Here is a 22,952-nt window from a genome sequence, read left to right as displayed (position 1 = left end):
GTCGCGACAGAGCGACGCCCCGGATTGGCAGAACATCGCCCCCTGGTGGGCGTGCCGGGTGGAACCAGTCGGGCGCATGCGGGAGTCTGTCTGACTGCCTCCCCGTTTCCAGGTTCAGAAAAATACAAAAAAAAAAAAAAAAAGAATTAACTACGTTGCCTTGGCTGGGTAGCTCTGTTGGTTAGAGCCTCATCCCAATATGCTAAGATTGTGGTTTCAATCCTGGGTCAGGGCACATACAAAAATCAACCAATGAATTGCATAAATAATGGAAGAACAAGTTGAAGTTTCTCTTCCTCTCCCTTTCTCTCTCTAAAATTAAAAAAAAAAATTTTTTTTTAAAGAATTAACCACTATACTTAATTTAATGTCCACCTAAAAAAATACATTTCAGCCTGACCAGTGGTAGAGCAGTGAACAGAATGCTGACCTGGGATGCTGAGGTCTCAGTTTATAACCCAGAGGTCACTCACTTGAGCGTGAGCTCATCACCTTAAGCACAGGCTCACCAGCTTGAGTGTGGGATCATCAACATGATCCCAAGGTTGTTGGCTTGAGCAAGGGGTCATTGGCGCAGCTTGAGACCCCCTCCCAGTCAAGGCATGTATGAGAAGAAATCAATGAACAACTCAAGTGCCATAACTACAAGTTAATGGTTCTCATCTCTCTTCCTTCCTGTCTCTCTCAAAGAGTAAAATAAAATATAAAAAATACATTTTACTTGTTTTAGAACTTTATAAAAAAGTATCTTACTATATATAATTATTTGGGACTTGTTCTTTCTCTGTGCCTTCAATACTACTACTAAGATTCATCTATTTGTTACATATGCTTCTATTCATCTTCAGAGCTTATATAACATTTTATCCGCACTATCATAATTACTTATTCATTCTCCTGTCAACAAACATTTGGGTTATTTTTACTTAATTCAAACTTACATTATATTAGTTTTAGTTCTTAAGTTGTCTGTAAGCAATTTAAAGGTAGGATATCTTCATATCTCCCAGAATTTTGCACATTATTTTCCACATGTCAAAAATGATTGAATTAGCAAATAACACAAGGACCGAATAAAAGTTATTACATGGCATATACCACCTAAGAACACAGACTCTTACCAAAAACCACATTTGAAGGAGGTTAATTCTGTATAATAACCACAAGTTAGAAAAGTTAATCAGTGGTATACTGAGATAACATTTTAAAAAGTGTAGGTTGTCGTCCCTGGCCAGTTGGTTCAGTGGTAGAGAGTAAGCCCAGAGTGCAGAAGTCCCAGGTTCGAATTCTGGTCAGGGCACACAAGAAGAAGCACCCCTCTGCTTCTCTACTCCTCCCACTCTTGTTTCTCTGTCTCTCTCTCTTCTCCTCCCCTCCCACAGACAAAGCTCGATTAGAGGTTGTCCCCAGGCACTGGGGATGGCTCCATGGCCTCTACCTCAGGCACTAAAATGGCTCCAGTTGCAACAGAGCAAGGGCCCCAGATGGGCAGAGCATCGCCCCCTAGTGGGCTTGACGGTGGATCCCAGACAGGATACATGTAGGAACCTGTCCCTGCCTCCCCTCTTTTCACTAAAAAAGTGTCAGCTGTCTGTGTCTGAAAGAAAAATATCTAAATGATAATTTTAATAATAACAGCAATCTACATTAATTCATTACATGCCAAGTATTGTGCTAAGCGCTTAATATGGATTAACTCAGATCTTTATAACCCTATGAAAGTATTTAACACTGATCCTTCTCTCCTTCTTCAAACACTTCCTATATGTGGTTTCCAGAACACCACACTCACTTGGTTTTCCTCCTACTGCTTTAGTTTCCTATCCTGGATCCTCTTCTTCCTCACATCTAAATGTCAGTACTATTCTTGGGCTTCTCTATCTACAGTCCCTCTCTAGGTTATTTCATCCAACTCTAATAACCTTTAATACCGGTAACAAACACTGAATAAAATTTTGAATCTCCTGCCCCAACCATTCCTCTAAATTGAAAAGTCATCTCCAAATGTGTACCTGACAACCTCCCAACAATGTTTCCCTCATCTCTATTTAAATGTTCTGTCGATCATTCATCCAGTTGCTCAAGCTAGTCTGAATGCCTCTTTTCTTATACTTATCAGCAAATTCTATACATTCCATTTCCTAAATATACCTACAGCCTACTACTTACATCACTATTGCTTCTGATCTCGTCTAAGCTACCATCATCTTTCACCTGGACTGCTGCAATTGCCTTCTAACTTAGTTATCAGCTTCTACTCTTACCTTTACCACCCACAATAAAACAACAAACAGATAAAAATATCATGTTACTTCTCTGCTCAAAACTGTCTTACAACTTCCATCACTCTTAGAATACTAACTTTTATAAAGGCCCTACACATGACCTTGGCACTTGGCCACTCGTAAATTTCATCTCCTAAGAGTCCCCCTACCCTCCATCACCCAATTCAACAACACTGCCTCTTCCTTCGTTACTCAAACATACCAAACACACTACTACCTTAAGTCTTTGCACTTCTTGAAACACTCTTCCTTTGATTAGCCATGTAGCTCACATTCCCCCACTCTGTGTAGGTCTTTGCTCAAATGCTGTCCCTCAGGAGTATCTTCTCTATCTATACATCTAAAATGTCATCCTCTTGTTTTTTTTCCACTCCTTCACCTGCTTTATTTTCAAAGCACTTATCACTGTCTCATAGTATATAATTAGTTATTTTTTTATTTTGTCTTCTCCACTAAATTATAGGTTCAAAAATGTTTGCTTTGTTCAACACTACTTTATAAAAGAACAGTGCCTAGCACATATTAGGTGCTTGATAAATAATTAATGAATGTAAGAATGTTGAATAGTGCAGACATCTAGTAACTTTCTATAGCAACATGTGCAAAGTACCTAGTTACAGATTTATAACAACCATACTTTTATTGGTAAAATTAAGCTGTGAGAAAATTCTCCCTTTAAAAATCTCATTCTTAAAGTTTTAAGTCCAAATTTAAGTGTATCTACCAGCTACATGGCAAACTGCCTTTAATACCTTTTCCTAGGAAAGAAAAACATTCATACATTTAAAGGAAAACAGAAAAACTATTCCATTAGCATACTTACCATTTCTTTTGGACCAGACGTGTAAGCATGAACTTTTCACAAGCGCTTCATCAACTTTTCCTCCTGACATGTTATCCATGAATTGACGCCCATGTTCTAATGCAAGGTAGCAGTCATTGCAACAGTCCCGCTCTTCAACACGTACCCAATTGCTATTTACACTAATTTTGGGAAAAGGATCTTGGTCTGCTGCTCCAAAGGGTGAAAATAAATTAGTGCATTGATCCTGCAGCAATAATATCAATTCATCTGGCAATTTTTCAGATTCCTTTAGTCCTCCATTAACGTGGTCAGCGGAAGTAGCCCTGAGAGCTTCAAAACGTTTTTCTGCTTCTTTGCCACATTCTGTGTTGCGTCCTATGATATCTAGTTCATCTTCAAGAAATAATCCTGAATTGTTTCCAAATTTTCTGTTCATGACAGCACTGAAGCCACAGGTACACCTGTACTGTGCTTCCTGAATTGGATCTGGAATGTAAACTCCAACATCGGCACCCTTGATATTCATGTTGCAGACACAGATACAGCAACTATCAAAGTTACAGTCTTTAAACAAATTCATAACTGATTCTGAAAGAATGAGGTTTACATAAAGACTGTGTGCTTCAGGGATGGAAGGAACAGTTGCAGGTTCAACAGAATTAAGGGGTCTGCATGTGGACGGGGTGGAAGCTGGTGAATACAAATCTGAATTTTCATATTTGACTGAACCCTGGGCACTAGCAGGTCCACCAGCTCCACGAGGAGTCCTTGGAGTCCGAGGAGTCCTTGGAGTTGGAAACCTAGGGGTAGATGGAGAAGGAAGAATTCCTGCTCCACTGTTACTAGGAGGTGCACTGCTAGGAGGCATCCCAAAAGAAGTATGAGTTTGAGGTGTATAAGCAGGGCCATATTCTTGATCCATCGTACTTCCGTCACTAGCATCAGCAGCGTAAAAGAAAATTAAACACATACATAAAGGAACACATCAGTAATGTGAAATACAACTAAAACTATCCCACGTTTTTCAATAAAACTGAAAATTCTGAAAGCACAATTAGTGCAAAAATTCCCAGCACAATTAAAATGTTATTTCTGATTCATATATTCACTCTAGATTATTGTGGGCTAATGACCAACTAGTTCCAAAACTATAAATAAAATCAGTGTACCCTTATCCACACCTAAACATTCACATGTATTACCTATATGTCTTATACTACAAATACCCACATTTCATTGATTCTAAGATGCCACTGATTTTAAAAAAATAAAAAAGAATTCTGATTTTAGAGAGTCTGTATAAAGAGGGATGATTGGAAATTTTAAGATGCTACCAGTTATAAGATACTCCAATTTCACAGATTTTAAATTAGAAAAGTATGTGAAATATGACAAATGTACAAATGAGGGTGATTTACAATTTTAAACCAAAATAAAAGGAGCTCTGAAGACAAAGAATCAAAGCATAATAGTCTTAAGTTTTCCAACAATTTATCCATTTCAGCTAATGTTATAATCTATTTAAAAGAAAATAATTTTGAAACTTTTCAAAAACCAGTGTCTTTTTTCCAGGTACCAGCATACCAGATACTGATATGAATAAAATTAAAGCTATGTAAGCATTCATATACTATCCGAATAACATAAATCTAAATCATACCCATCTTTGATGAATGGCATTGCTGGCCCTGAAGCAAGCAATTCCAATTTTCCAACAGTCCAACTCTGACGGTAAATACACTCTTCTGGCAATTTGATAGGAGGCAGACACTGGCTTGGTAGAGTTTTTAGAGGTGCAAACATTGAACATCCCACTAGAACTTGACAATTTTCAGGCTTGTAGACATAAGAAAAATCCTACAATATGAAGACCATAACATTCAGAACCTTATCTTCCAGGAAAAAAAAAGGCAAACCAATTCTTGCCACTTTTTTCCTTTCTGTAAACAAAATAATAAAATGAATAATTCTACTCTTAAATACATTCCTAATAGTGTGCCAATTTAGTCATCAAATTTGTTAACTACAAATCTAGAATTAAATAGCTTTTTAAATTAAATTTAGTGAATACTGGTTAACATTATACACATTTCACACATACATTATAATTCAGTATCTATAAACTCTACTGTGTGTTCACCACTCAAAGTCTATTTTCCTTCCCTTGACATATATTTCACTCTCTTTACTCAATTTATCCTCCCCCAACAAAACTTTCCCCACTCTGGTAACCACCATTCTGTCGTATCTATGAATTTGTTTTGTTAGTTTCCGTATTTTTTTTAATTTATATTCCACATGAGTAGAAATCATGATTTTTGTCCTTTTCTGTCAGACTTATTTCACTTAGCATAATATGCTCAAGACAATCTATGTTGTCACAAATAGCAACATGAAATGATTTTCTAATATAGCAACAAACTAATTCTATATGAAAGTTAAGGAAGTAAACAGTTTTTCTACAGAAATAAAATACTTACTTGAATTTCAGAAGGTTTTGGGCTACAGAATCCTTCGTCAACCTCAATTTTGAACTGTGCTCCTATACTAGAACTATTTCCTTCTAGAATAGTCCCTCCAGGTATTGTATCCATACTACCATATTCTTTATTATTCATATTCATTGGAGAAAATCCCATTATATGTTGTTCCAATGATGGTGGTGTAGGGTACATTTTATGAAGATCTGCAGTGCCTATTTTTAATAAAAAACACATTTTAATATAAGACTAAAAAGAAGTTAATCTGTTTAAAACAAAGGTGTGGAGAACTTTGTTGAGATTAAAAGATAGCAGATTTATCTAGAGCACAGATTTGGGAAGCTTACTTATGCAAGATAATGGGTCCAGATTTCCTGTCTTTGATTCCTTGCAGTTGGATTTATCATCTGATCCATTCGCCAATTTTTTAGAGCCAGGCTATTGGGAAAAAAAACCTACATATTTATATTTATCTCAAGTTTTACATCCAATGTGATCTCACGATAGTATTTATTCAGATGCAACTTGAAAGCACAGCATATTCATGAAAAGCAGTATTTTGAATTGTGCTAGAGCCAAATACATACTAGATAGGATTAAAAAACATAAAACATATTTTAGGCAATCAATGAACTTATATTAGTTTCTTATTTATTTGATGGTCTTCCAAATTAACAGAGGAAAATGTTTCTCAAATAAATAAATAATAAATAACTCAAGTGCTGACCCAGTAGCTCAACTGGTTAGAGCATCATCCTGATACACCACAGTTTTGGGTTCAATTCCTGGTCAGGACACATACAGGAATCAACCAAATACACAAATAAGTGGAACAACAAATTGTTATTTCTCTCCCTCAATTCAGTAAATAAAAATATAACCCATAGTTGTTTTTTTTACAGAGACAGAGAGAGAGTCAGAGAGAGAGATAGACAGGAACGGAGAGATGAGAAGCATCAATCATTAGTTTTTTGTGCGCGTTGCGACACCTTAGTTGTTCATCGATTGCTTTCTCATATGTGCCTTGACCGCAGGCCTTCAGCAAACCAAGTAACCCCTTGCTTGAGCCAGCTGATGAGCTTTTGCTCAAACCAGATAGCCCACGCTCAAGCTGGCGACCTCGAGGTCTCGAACCTGGGTTCTTCCGCATCCCAGTCCGACGCTCTATCCACTGTGCCACCACCTGGTCAGGCAATATAACCCATACTTTTAAAATACTTAGAAACAAGAATAACTTCCACCTAAAATCTACTGAAATAAAAATTAAGAAAACCTGCAATAAGAAGGGTTTATAATTAACATCAGAATTGCTTCTTAGTAAACCATACTCAATAAATCATGTTTTGTTAAACAAAAACATTAAAGTTTCCCACAGCATCAATCATCCTTCTGATTTCTTGTTTTCACTTTTCCCTTAATAATCTCTTTACCCCTGCAAAAATGCTACAACAGATAAAACTAAGCACAGATTTCAGAAAGATCTAATATGACAAAGCAACAGGATCCCTAATTAAAAATAAATTTTAAGCACTGGCTGGATAGCTTGGTTGGTTGGAGCATCGTCTGGAAGCTCAGAAGTTGTCAGTTAGATCCCCAGACAGGGCTCATACAAGAACTGATGTTCTTGCCTCTCTCCTGCTCTCTCCCTTTCTCTCTTTAAAATCAATAAAATAAACGTTAATAAATTTTAATATATTAAAGAAACCGTTTCAGTATAACCAATCTCATCAACGTTTTTAGAGCTGATACCTTGGTTCCTGTTATCCACTCATCAAAAGTACATGAACTGATTTCTGATTACAATGTTTTTACATTAGAAGAGACACAGCTGGCCCTGGCCGGTTGGCTCAGCGGTAGAGCGTCGGCCTGGCGTGCAGGGGACCCGGGTTCAATTCCCGGCCAGGGCACATAGGAGAAGCGCCCATTTGCTTCTCTACCCCCCCCCTCCTTCCTCTCTGTCTCTCTCTTCCCCTCCCGCAGCCAAGGCTCCATTGGAGCAAAGATGGCCCGGGCGCTGGGGATGGCTCCTTGGCCTCTGCCCCAGGCGCTAGAGTGGCTCTGGTCGCGGCAGAGTGACGCTCCAGAGGGGCAGAGCATCGCCCCCTGGTGGGCAGAGCATCGCCCCTGGTGGGCGTGCCGGGTGGATCCCGGTCGGGCGCATGCGGGAGTCTGACTGTCTCTCCCCGTTTCCAGCTTCAGAAAAATACAAAATAAATAAAGAAAGAAAGAAAGAAGAGACACAGCTGATGAATGAATGTAGCAGATGAAGTATAAAACTACCAAAATATCAGGGATATATTACCAAGTAAATAGTACCCTAAAATATACTATATTATAGGATACAGAATAGAAGTTTATATACAGCTATTAACTGCCTTATGTCACTTAATTAAAGACACCAAATGTGCATTTATGTCTGTATATGTGTATGTATATATGAGAGGATTAAAAGCATATATTATATAGGACAAGAAAGACCAAATGTACTATAGAAGTTTCCAAGCTACCTTTAATGCAGATGAAAAAGGAATTCCCCTTTATGATAATGCAGCACCCAATTCATTAATTTGCCAGAGACTTGACATTCTAGGGAATCTCATTTTAAGCTTTAATTCTTTTATCTTCACCTTTCTCTGCAAATGGGTGTCAAAGATTAAATGTTACTTTTTCTTTCTCTTTCATTATTATAGTATTTAGTTGTCTTATAATCATGACTGTGATGCCAAACAAATTCAAAAGAAGTGGCATTTCTTAATGAATTGTTAAGGCATATAATTTTAATGTTAATTACTTATTATCTAAATAAGTCAATTCCAGGGTCATTTCTCAAACTAGAGGATCAAAGATAAAATAATTCTACTTCCTAAGAACTTCAGATAAAGAACATAGTGCAGAACTCATTATGTTTAATCAACATGTCCTTCAAACACAAAATAAACACAGTTTATAGGTGACAGACAATAAGTCAACACTGCTCAAACATGAGGTTAAAAATGAAACCAATTAATGAAATTTTACTCTAAAATATTTCCTATTGTTCAGGGCTAAAACAGTATTGAAGTCACATATTATTTCTGAAAAAAGTTCATATAAAATCAAGGAAAACAACTTATAACCTTAGTCATTAGCAATATACTCACTGTTAGTTCATCTTCATCAGAATTAAAGAGATTATCAAGGTCAGTATATGAGACAGCCAGGTCTGAGTCATAAATTAAACTGGTTGATGGAGGACGAGCATGACTAGTAGCACGTGGAGCATCTACATGTCAATCAGGAAAACAAAATAAAAAATTCTACTACTGACCAAATAAGTATTACTCTATTTATTTAAGCTAGATATATAACTTTTAAAACAACAGAATTACACACATACATTTTTATTTTTCAATCTTTCTGAAATGTAAAGGAAGCACAGCACAATGATTAAGTGCTCTCTGCCTCTTGAGTGAGAGTATTACTTTGAATACCAACTCCAACTCTAAACAATGTGATCCTGGGCAAGTTACTTAACCTCTCTATGCCTGAGTAATGGCAAGAATTAAATGTGATAGGATGTCGGTAAAGCACTTTGTTCAGTGCCAAGCACTTAAGTACTCAATAAATATTACCTCTTAGTTAAGCTTCACTTCAGTTCTAGAATTTTATTTTCCTTTTGTTCCCAGCTTTAGGGGAAAAATACATGATTACTTAAGAAAAAATGCAAATGAAGTTAAACTCCTCTTATATTAATTACCACACAAGAAAAAAAATAAAAAACAATTTGCAGTTTGGTGTATAACCTTCCAAAATATCCTCAGGATGTCAAATGATTTGAAACCCCCACTTTCAGAAAAATGAAAGTCACTTTCCAAGTCCCCTGCATGTCAGTTATAAAGACTCTCTAGGAGCAGTAGTTCTGAAATTTTAGTGTTTCAAATCCATCTAGGATACCATTTAAAAACCAAGATTCCAAGCTTCATCTCAAAAGATGCTTCAGAATTGTGGTAGATGGTTCAATTTTTTTTTTGTTTTGGATGGTCCACATTTTGAGAAAGCCATGTAATAGGCACAATTATACATTCCTTATATCCTAAGATAGTAAGTAGGCCAAAAAAACAAATTTTACTCACTAATCTACCAAGAAACATCAACCACTAAAATTATTCCATGAACAAATATATGGTGACAGAAAATTATTTGACTTAATCAAAAGTTTAAATGCTATAGAATCATTTACTGGAACCTATATACTCATTGATTAATGTGATCCTGTGAAATTTAATTTTCTAGATATATTAAAAAAAAAGAAATAACAATCAAAGAGATAGAATTTTAGGAAGCTAGCAAGTCATGAAATAAATATGCCCAAACCAACAGCTTTCTCATGTATACTTACTATTATTAAGAAAATATAAGGGAATCAAATATTTTGTTTATAAATTACAAATTCAATGTGTAATTCTTTTTTCAAAAATTTTAAATTGAATTTCTTGGGGTGACATTTGTTAAAAAACCATACTAATTTCAGGTGTACAATTTTTAAAGATTATAAATTTACTGAATTATAACAATAAAAAAAAATTATTCCATGAAAGACCATCTCTTCCTTATTCAGATGGACTTTTTTCTCATTTTAATTTTGGTTGCACAAAGTCTGACCCTGTCTTTTTATTCCAAATATTAAGACAACTTTGTCCCTAAATAAAACAGCAAAAGACAACTTCCTTTCCCTCCAAAAAGTTAAATAGATTTTGTAAAACAACTAATATACTACATCTGTCTATTCCATTCACAAGGAGTACAAGTGAGACATTTTCAAAGTGAAGTCTTGACCACTGTATTCCCAGTGCCGAGAACAGTGGCTACACATAACATGTGTTTGATAAATACTTGTTAAATTAATGACCTCAACAACAGTTCTAACTTGTGAAGGGTGAGGACTAGGGAAGAGAAGCACAAAAAGATTACAGTAAACTCTTATTTATTAATTGAGTTTTCAGATCTGAGAGGGACTTTAGGCAATGATCTCATCTCATCTCATTTTACAGATGAGAACTATTTTTATTTGTAAGAAAGGAAGTTCTAACAATTCAAAACAATTTTTTTCTCCTGAACTTGCTTCTGCCAGTGCAAGATAAACAATGATCCATCATATTAAGATAGCCTATTTAATAGAAATCTATCCCTTTCTATGAAACATATGAATTATGCAACAAAAAAAAAAGGAGTAAAAGTCCAACAATATAGATTACAGTTGACTCTTGAACAACACAGGTATGAAATGCATGGGTCCACTTAAACACAATTTTTTTTCAGTAAATGCACTGGAAAATTTTTTGGAGATTTCCTTACTATGGTGAAGCAATCATCAATAATACTACACTACCATAAAGCAATCATATTTCTGCTTCTTCATTATCAATGCATTAATTGTTATACCTATAAATAATGTCAAGTTTTTCACATTATCTTTTCATTTTTGATGTCAAATGTTAGTAATATGGATATCTACAGTGTTTTCTATCTTATAAGACAATATTAATGGAGGTACTGACAATGTAAACTTATCGATAAATACAGTACAGTAAATGTATTTTCTCTTCCTTATGATTTACTTAATGACATTTTCTTTTCTCTAGCTTACAGTATTTTAAGAATATAGTACAAAATATAAATTATGCAAAAAGTGAAAGTCCAACAATATAAATTACATATGTATAACATATACATAACATAAAAATATAAAAAACATATAACATATAAAATATATGTTTATCGCCTGACTGGGCGGTGGCGCAGTGGATAAAGCGTCGGACTAGGATGCAGAAGACCCAGGTTCGAGACCTCGAGGTCGCCAGTTCGAGCGAGGGCTCATCTGGTTTGAGCAAAAGCTCACCAGCTTGAGCCCAAGGTCGCTGGCTCGAGCAAGGGGATACTCGGTCTGCTGAAGGCCCACAGTCAAGGTACATATGAGAAAGCAATCAATGAACAATTAAGGTGTTGCAACGCGCAACGAAAAACTAATGATTGATTCTTCTCATCTCTACATTCTTGTCTGTCTGTCTATCCCTCTCTCTGAATTTCTGTCTCTGTAAAAAAAATGATGATAATAATAATAAAAAAATAAAAAAGAAAAAAAAATGCATGTTTATCAACTTTGTTATCAATAAGGCTTCCAGTCAACAGTAGGCTATTACTTGTTAACAGTTTTTGAGGAGTCAAGTTATATGCAGATTTTCGACTGTGCAGGACTGTTGATGCCCCAACCCCCACATTCTTCAATATCAACTGTATCTTGTAGTAATAATCCTGGATTATGCAATGATTTTGATTAGAAAATAGAATTTTTACCTTGCTTGATAGAGGGACTAAATAATGACATAGCATCTTCTTCATGTGTTAACACTGTTACACTAGATGAGCCATCTTCTACCTGCAAACAATATTATACATGAGATTGAAATATGTAATTTACCAATAACAAAATCCACAAACTACTGAGTGACTATGTTTCAAGAATTCTGTTAGGTATTCTACAGACATTATCACTAATTCTCACAACTAACCTATATGATAAGTAGTATGCTCATCTTGCAGACAAAAAAATAGTTCTAAATATAACCCAGGTAATATGTGTGATAAGTAGTAGAAGCTGGAATGTCAACCTAAATCTATCAAAGTCCAAAGTCCATGTTCTTCCTACAGTATCTATAGCCTTCCCATCTACTACTGTTTTCATATTTACAAAAGGACAAAGTTTCAAATACCTAGCACATGATAAAGCTAAATAAAATTTCGTAACATGAATTCTTTATATTAAACATATTATTGGATTCTTTTCACAATTTTACAGCTTTCAATTTCCATATTTTGTAGCCAAAGAACATATAAGGTAGAATTATCTTGTACTTAAAGCTCCTCAAATATTTGATATTTAACTTTTTAATCAAATAAACATTTCTATGTCCCATATTTTATTAATACAACATTTTACTTTTAGGGGCACTGTAAGTTTTGGGCTCATAAAATAAAAAATATTATGTATTTTATAAACAGCAACATACTGTATTTTAGAAAACTAGTTATTCCCTTAAAGAGTGTATTTTAACTCAGTATCAAAACAGTTTGTCTATCTAAATGTCCTGATTTCAGTAAAAGAAAAGTTAATATATTTCTCTAATCCAAAACCTTTTATAGCAAACAAAAAAGATCTTTTTATTGTCAGAGACCAGATATAATCTGAAGTCCATACAAGCTCTTATATTTGTACAGTATGCCTCAATTACCTATTTTAAGAAATGTTTTCTAAGTTAAACTGATGAATCTGTTCTATTTTAAAAGAAGAAAAAATGAGAAGTGTGGTACTAGATGCAGTGCTGCCAACCATCAGAGACCTTCTGGTGTACTTTGAATTCTCTTACCTTTTGTTTTTTCCCAGCTTCTCTCTCGTTATTTTGTCTATCTTTCTTATCAGGAAAAAGAAATTCCTCATCTCCTTCAACAAATGCATATGGGTCAATTTTAGGTTCTTTTTCTGCATCAGATGCTATTGCTGAAAGATACTGATTCTTAATTTGATATCGCTGCACTAATTCATCAGAAATTTTTAAAGGTTTCTTAAATTGCACCATGAACCTGCATTAAAAAAATCAGAAAATTAATTATATTTATTCTCTGTAAAAGCACAAAAAATTTCCCAAACAACTTCACTATCACAAAGTTATTATTTAGAGATGATCTAACCTTCGATCTCATTTTATAAATGAATAAATTGAGTCATAGAAAGGTTATATGTGATCTACTGACATCTCAAATTTCGCAATAAAGTAGAGCTAAAATTCAAGTCTCCTATTCTTACATTCTTTTCATCAAAACACATCATTTTTTGGTAATCCACTCAGTTCCCAAATCCTTCAAGCACATAAACCTAACCAAATCCATTCACTTAAAGGAACTCTCAAATCTAACAAGCTCCAGGACAGGAATTCTTAAAATCTGGCTTACATACTGAGACAGAGTACTTTTATGGAATTTATACATTTATATGCTTACACAATGAAAGGGACTATCCTTTTCTTATTGTCATAGTAGATATATTTTATATTAAAAATAATTAAAGGTCTTGTTAATAACATTATTAGATTAATTCTGGCAAGATGCTTCACAATGGCAAGTGAAGTTTCAGTGCAAGTACTTCAGGGTTTTTTTCTAAACACATTGGAAAAATCAGTTTTTATAGTTCAGGCTTCACATGAAGTCTCATAAACATTTTTCACTGTATGCTTCTAAAATAACCAATAAAGTGACAAAGGATGATAGGACAAGAGAGGAGACAACAGTGAAGTTGGAAAGATGAAAACTAGTGTAAAAAATGACAGAACAAAGAAAACTAAACTCTAAGGCTAAAGAGAGGGAAGCCACAACAAGTGGATCTGTACCATAGAACCCCAGAAAGCATCACAACTTTTATATCTCTGAAGACCAGGGTACTTGGTGAGTATGACTATAGAATGATTCATTTTTGGTTTGTTAAGACACTTTTAGACTCCCAAATTCATGTCCTCTATGGCTTGCAAAGCTGAGATTGCAATATGCCAGAACAGTGGCAACCCAAATTCTAGTCAAATCACGCTCAAAATCCTGCAATGACTAATTTTACTGAGTAAAAACTAAAGTCCTTATAAAATCCTACACCAAAGCCTACAATGATCTTTCTCATTTCCCAACTTCATCTTCTACTCTCCTACTTCTTCTCTCATTCTGCTTCCAAGGGCTTCCTTGATGATCCTTAAACAGGCCAGACACACACCTGGTTATTCCCTTTACTTGGAACATTATTTCTCCAAGTATCTACTTGGCCAACTCTCTCACATCCTCGAGTCTTTGATGAAATGATACCTTATCTATGAGAAACTGGAATATGCCCAACTGCCTCAACATTGATTCCCCTTTACCCTGCTCAGTTTTCCCTCCACAGCACTTATCTTTTTAACTTACTATGTAATTACTGTATGTTTATAGCTGACTATCACTCCCACTAGAAATATAAGCCCCTAAATCCTAGGGACCTTATCTTGTTCGAAGAATTATCCCTAATGTGTACAACAGTGTGCATATCATAGGTGTTCACTAAATATTTACAAAATAAATACATGAAATCTAGAAGCCACAGAGGACTGAGATGTTGTGTTCACATTAATAAGTCTAAAACACAGTATCTTATATTTTGAAATAAGCCGTCTTTATTTGTTATAAAGTGATATTGCTGCCACTACTTAACAGACCTGCGTATCAAGATAAAAAATTATGAGAGGTAAGATTTGGGAGCAATGAAGGAATTTTCTAGCTTATAAATTCTTTGAATGATATGGATTATCATATTTTATTAACCTATTCATGAATGCCAGCACTAGAAACTCTCTATACCTATAAACATAAGTTTGAAACACATGCCATCAAAAGAATAGCTGGTATTTTTTTGAACGTGCTATGAAATATCATGTCATTATTCCCAATATGCTCCAGATTTCCACCCCCACCCAAATATCAAATCCACAAAAACTTTCTTCCATGGCAACATGGTGTTAATAAAACTGTCCTGGGTAGAAATACAAATGGCCAACAGATATATGAAAAGATGCTCATCTTTGTTAGTTATTAGAGAAATGCAAATCAAAACTGCAATGAGATACCACCTCACACCTGTTAGATTAGCTATTATTAACAAGACAGGTAATAACAAATGTTGGAGAGGCTGTGGAGAAAAAGGAACCCTCATACACTGTTGGTGGGAATGTAAAGTAGTACAACCATTATGGAAGCAAGTATGGTGGTTCCTCAAAAAACTGAAAATAGAATTACCTTATGACCCAGCAATCCCTCTACTGGGTATATACCCCCAAAACTCAGAAACATTGATACGTAAAGACACATGCAGCCCCATATTCATTGCAGCATTGTTCACAGTGGCCAGGACATGGAAACAACCAAAAAGCCCGTCAATAGATGACTGGATAAAGAAGATGTGGCACATATACACTATGGAATACTACTCAGCCATAAGAAATGATGACATCGGATCATTTACAGCAAAATGGTGGGATCTTGATAACATTATACGAAGTGAAATAAGTAAATCAGAAAAAACCAGGAACTGCATTATTCCATATGTAAGTGGGACATAAAAGTGAAACTAAGAGACATTAATAAGAGTGTGGTGGTTACAGGGGGAGGGGGGAGAGGGAGAGGGAAAGGGGGAGGGGCACAAAGAAAACTAGATAAGAAGGTGACAGAGGACAATCTGACTTTGGGTGGTGGGTATGCAACATAAGTGAACGACAAGATAACCTGGAGTTGTTATCTTTGAATATATGTATCCTGATTTATTGATGTCGCCCCATTAAAAATAAAATTATTAAAAAAAAAAACTGTCCTGGGAGATACGTTTTATAATTAATTGTTAGAAAAGTTCTGTTCTATAAATATCTATTTATTTATTTTGATAGAATCAGAGAGAGAGAGACAGATAGGGACAGGACAGACGAACAGGAAGGGAGAGAGATGAGAAGCATCAATTCTTGCTGCAGCTCCTTAGTTATTCATTGATTGCTTTCTCATATGTGCTTTGACCGGGGGACTACAGCAGAGTGAGTGACCCCTTGTTCAAGCCAGCGACCTTGGGCCTCAAGCCAGTGACCATGGGGTCATGTCTATGATCCCACACTCAAGCCAAGGATCCTGCGCTCAAGCCAGCGACATCAGGGTTTCGAACCAGGGTCCTCCACGTCCCTGTCCGATGCCCTATCCACTGTGCCACTGCCTGGTCAGGCTGAATATTTATTTCTTAAGAGTAGCTTTGAACCTCACCACATTAGGCCTTAACAATTGTTTGCTGAATTGTCTATCAGATACTAACATATATCTTTTCAAGATAGTATGTCTTTCTACTTTGGCATGCATTTTCTTACTTAATACTTAATTAACTTCATATGATAGAAAATGGAGGGTATACTCTTTGACTTTGATGTGGAAATTATATAGAAAGAAATGGTTTGCTACCTGACCAGGCGGTGGCGCAGTGGATAGAGCATCGGACTTGGATGCGGAGGACCCAGGTTCGAAACCCCAAGGCGCGGGCTCATCTGGTTTAAGCAAAGCTCACCAGCTTGATTGAGCCCAAGGTCGCTGGCTTGAGCAAGGGGTCACTAGTCTGTTGTAACCTCCCAGTCAAGGCACATATGAGAAAGCAATCAATGAACAATGAAGGTGCCACAATGAAGAATTGATGCTTCTCATCTCTCTCCCTCTTCCTATGTCTGTCCCTATCAGTTCCTCTCTCTGTCTCTGTCACACACAAAAAAAGAAAAAGAAATGATTTGCTAAGGTTACACAGTGGCAGAGTAAGAACTAGAAAGATTTTAAGTATACATATTCAAAAAACTATTTATAGGGGCAAAGTATAAGAACATCCCCAACCACCACCAACAACCTGAATGACACTGATACTCTGTATAGACGTGAAAACACTCGGTTTTTCATAGTAAGTTCTCCTCTGGCAAAAACATTAAAAACTGACACATTGGCCTGACCTGTAGTGGTGCAGTGGATAAAGCTTCAACCTGGAACACTGAGGTTGTAGGTTCAAAACCCTGGGCTTCATTAGTAAAGGCACATATGGGAGCTGATGTTTCCTGTTTCTTCCCCCTTTCTCTCTCTCAAATGAATAAAGTCTTAAAAAATATTGGGAAAAAATACTGACAGACTGTTTACATAGGTAGTTGTTAAACTAGTGTGCAGTAACATTAAAAGGACCAATTCTACTGCACAGGGCTCTATTAAAATAAAAATGAGTAAACCAAATGCAATACCTAAATACAACTTCTTATTTTATTGAGTGGTTCACACAGACATTGGGATATGCAAAGAATTTAAATGTAGTCAATATCAAGAGTACCAAATCACAATAAATTTAAAAATATAAATTATTTACATTATAATCCTTCTATATTTAAAATTGATAAAAAAGATAAAAATTGACTTTAAGAGATGCCAGATTGAAAAAATCAAGTTATCATTTCATCACTATCCAATTATATAGTACACATATACTTTTGTGAACAATACCCCCTTCCCTCTCCTTTCCTAAATGAAACTTTCACATATAGCCAAATAGTAAAACTAGAGATAGTTTCAATCAGATATAAAGCTAAAAACAGACAAACTAAAAGAGGATTAGGTTCAGCCATTAAGAAGCAGCTTTCCAAAGGCCTAAGCAAACTGAAATTGTTTTTATATTATTAATTTTAGTTCCTTCCTTTTACTATGACAATAATAACACACTACCCTAAAATGTACTTGTAGAGAATTTAACATGGCTTACTTATAGAAACATATGTTTTTATCCCTTTATTTAATAAAAATTCTTCTGGACAAGGTAGATCAATATTTTAGAATTGACAATTATAGGAGGAAATAAGTTATAAAAGGTAATGTTTAGAAACAAAATAAATTTAGTAAGTTTCAAAAGTCCTCTATTTCTTTTTTTTTTTTTTTTATTAAACTTTTTCTTTTTTTTTTTTTTTTTTATTTATTCATTTTTAGAGAGGAGGGGGGGGAGAGGAGAGAGAGACAGAGAGAAGGGGGGAGGAGCTGGAAGCATCAACTCCCATATGTGCCTTGACCAGGCAAGCCCAGGGTTTCGAACCTGCGACCTCAGCATTTCCAGGTCGACGCTTTATCCACTGCGCCACCACAGGTCAGGCCTCTATTTCTTTTTAAGTGGTCCCTGTTCCAGTTCTATCTCCAACACTCAGACTTAATCATTATAGTGAGTCAAGCTACCTGTTAAATATACAGCATAGCTTCTTTGCATTAAAATATTAAATTAGGAAGACTTAATTAAAAGAAAAGATTTAGAATACAATAAATCAAAAGTTTATTTCATCATCGACTTCTATGAAACAAAGTAATTAGAAACTATCTTGTAGTGATCAAATAATGCATTCTGTAACTACATACAGACAATACTAACTTCGTTGTATATCACTAAAACAATATAGGAGCTAGTTCTACTAATGAACATTACAATTGAGATATCCTGATGTATATAGCCTTACTACAGAACAGGACATGATAAGAACCATGCTCAAGTACAGTTCTTTCTTTGCTCAGAGTTTAAAAAGATTTCCTTCTGAATCAGAATAGTAGACTATTCTAAGTAATCACAAATTCTACTAAAATTAGTGCTAAACCCTTGAAAAATAAATTTAAAAACAACTGTAATGTTTCTTGGCAGAAATTTTGTTCTCTTTAAGGTCTCAAGCCACTATTCTAGAAGAGATGCTATATTAACAGAGAAACTAAAAATAATTAGAAGCAAAATAAAACAAAGATATTTGCTACAGATGTGTATATCCTATATGTGGGATAGGCTATGCTCTATCCTTATCTCTCCCCCTAAACTAAATTCTAACAAATCATAAAAGGAATTTTGCTTTAAAGTAGCTACTGAAAATTTTGGCATCAACTGCTGCACGTGAATGTCTAAGAATAACAGAGGTGCTTGGAAATGATGAATTCTGTAACTCGGTACCAGCTGAGCAACCATCACCATCTAAAACTGGTTAGAAAAATCAAAAGTATTGCTTTCTTTAATCTATGTGCCTGTTATGGAAGCACAGTGCCACCTTTCAACAGCAATCAGTGAAAGTTTTCATTTATTTATACCAAATGAAAATTGAATTCTCACTTAACATAAATAAAACAAAGGTCTAAAATTCTCCTCCATCATTTTCTAAACAGGCACACACCTGTAAAAATCAACTATTATATTATAAAGAAACTATTTTACTTCTATTGATGTATTCTTGCCCCTCTCTGCATTCTGGCACCTTAGTTGTTCATTGATTGCTTTCTCATATGTGCCTTGACTGAAAGGCTACGGCAGAGTGAGTGACCCCTTGCTCAAGCCAGTGATTTTGGGCTCAAGCTGGTGAGCTTTGCTCAAACCATATGAGACTGCACTCAAGCCAGCAACCTTGGAGTTTCTCACATGGGTCCTCCGCATCCCAGTTCGGTGCTCTATCCAGTGTGCCACCGCCTGATCAGGCATGTATCTATTCTAAATGGGTTATTAACAGTTTCCTCTCCTAAGCTTTGGACACATGATCACAATTGCCTGATGAATTCAGGCACCTCAAACTGAATTCAGTTTTACAATATACATGTACTACATGCACAGTTAAAAGTCATATAGCTTACAAAGGCATGGCTGAAATGTATAAATTTCCCAATCCCTCTCCTTCAAGATAACAATGAATTGTTTATATTACCTAATAAGAGTGGGGGGAAACTATGCATATACTACCATATATTTATACATATACTAATATACCTTGTGCCAAACTTCCTCATCTAACCCGAGATCTCCCTGTATTAGCCTATACAGATTTCCTTTGCTTTTTTTTTTTTTTTTACAGAGGCAGAGATAGACAGGGACAGACAGACAGGAACGGAGAGAGATGAGAAGCATCAATCATCAGTTTCTCGTTGCGCGTTGCGACTTCTTAGTTGTTCATTGATTGCTTTCTCACATGTGCCTTGACCGCGGGCCTTCAGCAGACCGAGCAACCCCTTGCTGGAGCCAGTGACCTTGGGTCTAAGCTGGTGAGCTCTTTGCTCAAGCCAGATGAGCCCGCGCTCAAGCTGGCGACCTTGGGGTCTCGAACCTGGGTCCTTCTGCATCCCAGTCCGACACTCTATCCACTGCGCCACCACCTGGTCAGGCTTCCTTAGCTTTTTTAAGTGAATAAGTCATCATTATTTGCCCAGACATTCCTTATTTTAAAAGACCTTATTTTCATACAGTGTAGTAACAGTTACTTAAAGGTATCTCTATTTCCCCCCCACACACAAGAGAGAGACAGGGACAGACAGGAAGAAAGATCAATTCATAGTTGTGGCACCTTAGTTGTTCATTGCTTTCTCATGTGCCTTGACCAGGAGGGAGGCTCCAGCAACCATGAGGCCATATTTATGATCCCACGCTCAAGCTGGTGGGCCTGCACTCAAGCCAGATGAGCCCACAATCAAGCCAGACACCTCAGGGTTTCGAACCTGGGTCCTCAGCATCCCAGGCCAGTGCTCTATCCACTGCGTCACACCTGGTCAGGCTCTATTATTTTATTTATTTTTTTAAAGAATTTTTATGAGTTTATGAGCCAAAACTGATGACAGTTGCTCGGAAGCAAGATCTCAAATGATCCTAAAGGTACTTCTATATTTTTTTAATTATAGATATTAAGTTTTAACCTAAAAGTGGGGAAAATGGGGAGGAGAGAAGCCTTTAAATCTGTCCTTCCTTATCTCATGAAATAAATATGCTTGTCTCTAACGCTTGTTACTTCCTTACTTCACTACTCAATTGGCTATACTTTTAGTCTACTCAAAAACATCTATAAATCCATACATCCCTACTATCTCTAATTTACTAGTGCGGGCCCTGTACTGCCTTATTTCTGAGCTATTCAAACAGGTGTCAAAACTGATCTCCTTCCATAGATATGTATCCATCCATTTCAAACAATCTTTCAATATTGCTACTTGGGTAGTATTTCTAAAATCCTTACTTTCCAAACCCCTGTTAATTTCATCTAGCTCAAAAAACTTGCAATTTAAGGATTATATATAAATTTATAAACAATATTTTGTGCCCTGGCCGAGTAGCTCAGTTGGTTAGAACATCATCCTGAAACACAAAGGTTGCCAGTTTGATCCCCGGTCAGGGCACGTACAGGAGCAGCTCAATGTTCCGTCTCACTCTCTCTCCCTCCCTCTCTCATTGAAATTAATAAATAACATTAGTAATAAAAACCACAATATTTTGCCATTCCACTTTATAACTCTACTCAACTTTTCAGGTCTCATTTTTCATTATGACACACCAAGTTACTAAGCAGCATCCTGACTATACCAAACTACATAATGCTTCTTCTGGATCCCCATACATGGAATTAAATTATCCCCACTCTGGCTCTGCATCGCTACTGTATTTTATATATACTTCTATCAGATAATTTACTGGTTTTTTGCCATTAGACTATAATTTCATTTAGGGCCAGGACCAAATTTGTTTTATTCCACAATAGTGCCTAACATCATCTTGCATATTAGAGAAACTTCAGTTTTATTCAAACTGATAAAAGTATATCTTTGAGGAATATATATTTAAAAGGGAAGATGGCCCTGGCCGGTTGGCTCAGTGGTAGAGCGTCGGCCTAGCGTGCGGAGGGCCCGGGTTCGATTCCCGGCCAGGGCACACAGGAGAAACGCACATTTGCTTCTCCATCCCTCCGCCGCGCCTTCCTCTCTGACTCTCTCTTCCCCTCCCGCAGCCGAGGCTCCATTGGAGCAAAGATGGCCCGGGCGCTGGGGATGGCTCTGTGGCCTCTGCCTCAGGCGCTAGAGTGGCTCTGGTCGCAACATGGCGACGCCCAGGATGGGCAGAGCATTGCCCCCTGGTGGGCAGAGCATCGCCCCATGGTGGGCGTGCCAGGTGGATCCCGGTCGGGTGCATGCGGGCGTCTGTCTAACTGTCTCTCCCTGTTTCCAGCTTCAGAAAAATGCAAAAAAGAATAAAATAAAATAAAATAAAAAAAAGGGAAGATAATCTTCCTAAGAAGGAACAATGTAGGAGTTGCAACTGCCCTCTAACTTCATTAAAATTAACTGTTTGCCCAACCTGTGGTTGTACAGTGGATAGGGTGACAATCTGGGATGCTAAGGTCACTGGTTCAAAACCCCTGACTTGCCCTGTCAAGGCACATATAACAAGCAACTACTATGAGCTGATGCTTCCCGTTCCTTCCCCCCTTCTCTCTATACCCTCTCTCTGTAAAATAAATAATAAAAAAATTAAACACTATACATTTAAATACTTTCAAAATTCAAAATTGGCCCAGCATGTGGATATCCTGGGTTCAATTCCTGATCAGGGCACAGAGGAGAAGTGACTATCTGCTTCTCCCCCTCTCCCTCTCAACTTTCTCTCTCTCTCTTCCTCTCCCACAGCCATGACTCAATTGATTTGAGCAGGTTGGACCTGGGTGCTGAGGATGGCTCAGTGGAGCCTCTGCCCTCAGGCACTAAAAGTAGCTCGGTTGTGAGTATGGCCCCAGATAGACAGACGGACTGCCAGGTAGATCCCAGTTGGGGTGCATTAGGGATTCTGTCTCACTATCTTCCCTTCCTATCACTCAGAAAAGAACAAAAAACATTCAAAATATGGGAAAAGTAGAAATTTACAATGACTGATTAATATAAATACAGAATTTATTTATATAAAACAAACTAGGCTTCTAAATGGATTAGTCCAATGGTTGACAAATTCATTAGTCAACAGAG

The 22,952-nt window shown here is 36.5% G+C and overlaps 1 protein-coding gene and 1 non-coding gene across 2 annotated transcripts in view; one reads left to right on the top strand and one right to left on the bottom strand.

Moving 5' to 3' along the window:
• The window catches only part of MED13 (mediator complex subunit 13), a 118,132-nt gene that overhangs the window by 39,177 nt on the left and 56,003 nt on the right, over positions 1 to 22,952 (bottom strand). Inside the window, exons 10-16 of the mRNA XM_066262731.1 lie at positions 12,974 to 13,187; positions 11,904 to 11,985; positions 8,711 to 8,832; positions 5,918 to 6,008; positions 5,571 to 5,785; positions 4,751 to 4,947; positions 3,109 to 4,025 (exon numbers count right to left, since the gene is read on the bottom strand). Coding sequence (XP_066118828.1) covers positions 3,109 to 4,025; positions 4,751 to 4,947; positions 5,571 to 5,785; positions 5,918 to 6,008; positions 8,711 to 8,832; positions 11,904 to 11,985; positions 12,974 to 13,187 — 1,838 coding nt within the window. The remainder of the gene's footprint in view (positions 1 to 3,108; positions 4,026 to 4,750; positions 4,948 to 5,570; positions 5,786 to 5,917; positions 6,009 to 8,710; positions 8,833 to 11,903; positions 11,986 to 12,973; positions 13,188 to 22,952) is intronic.
• On the top strand, positions 21,792 to 21,867 carry TRNAA-AGC (transfer RNA alanine (anticodon AGC)). Its single transcript has one exon. It is a non-coding gene; the product is annotated as a tRNA-Ala (tRNA).

The sequence above is a fragment of the Saccopteryx bilineata genome, chromosome 2 (assembly GCF_036850765.1).
Source record: "Saccopteryx bilineata isolate mSacBil1 chromosome 2, mSacBil1_pri_phased_curated, whole genome shotgun sequence".
NCBI lineage: Eukaryota > Metazoa > Chordata > Mammalia > Chiroptera > Emballonuridae > Saccopteryx > Saccopteryx bilineata.
This window is presented reverse-complemented; position numbering and strand designations above follow the sequence as displayed.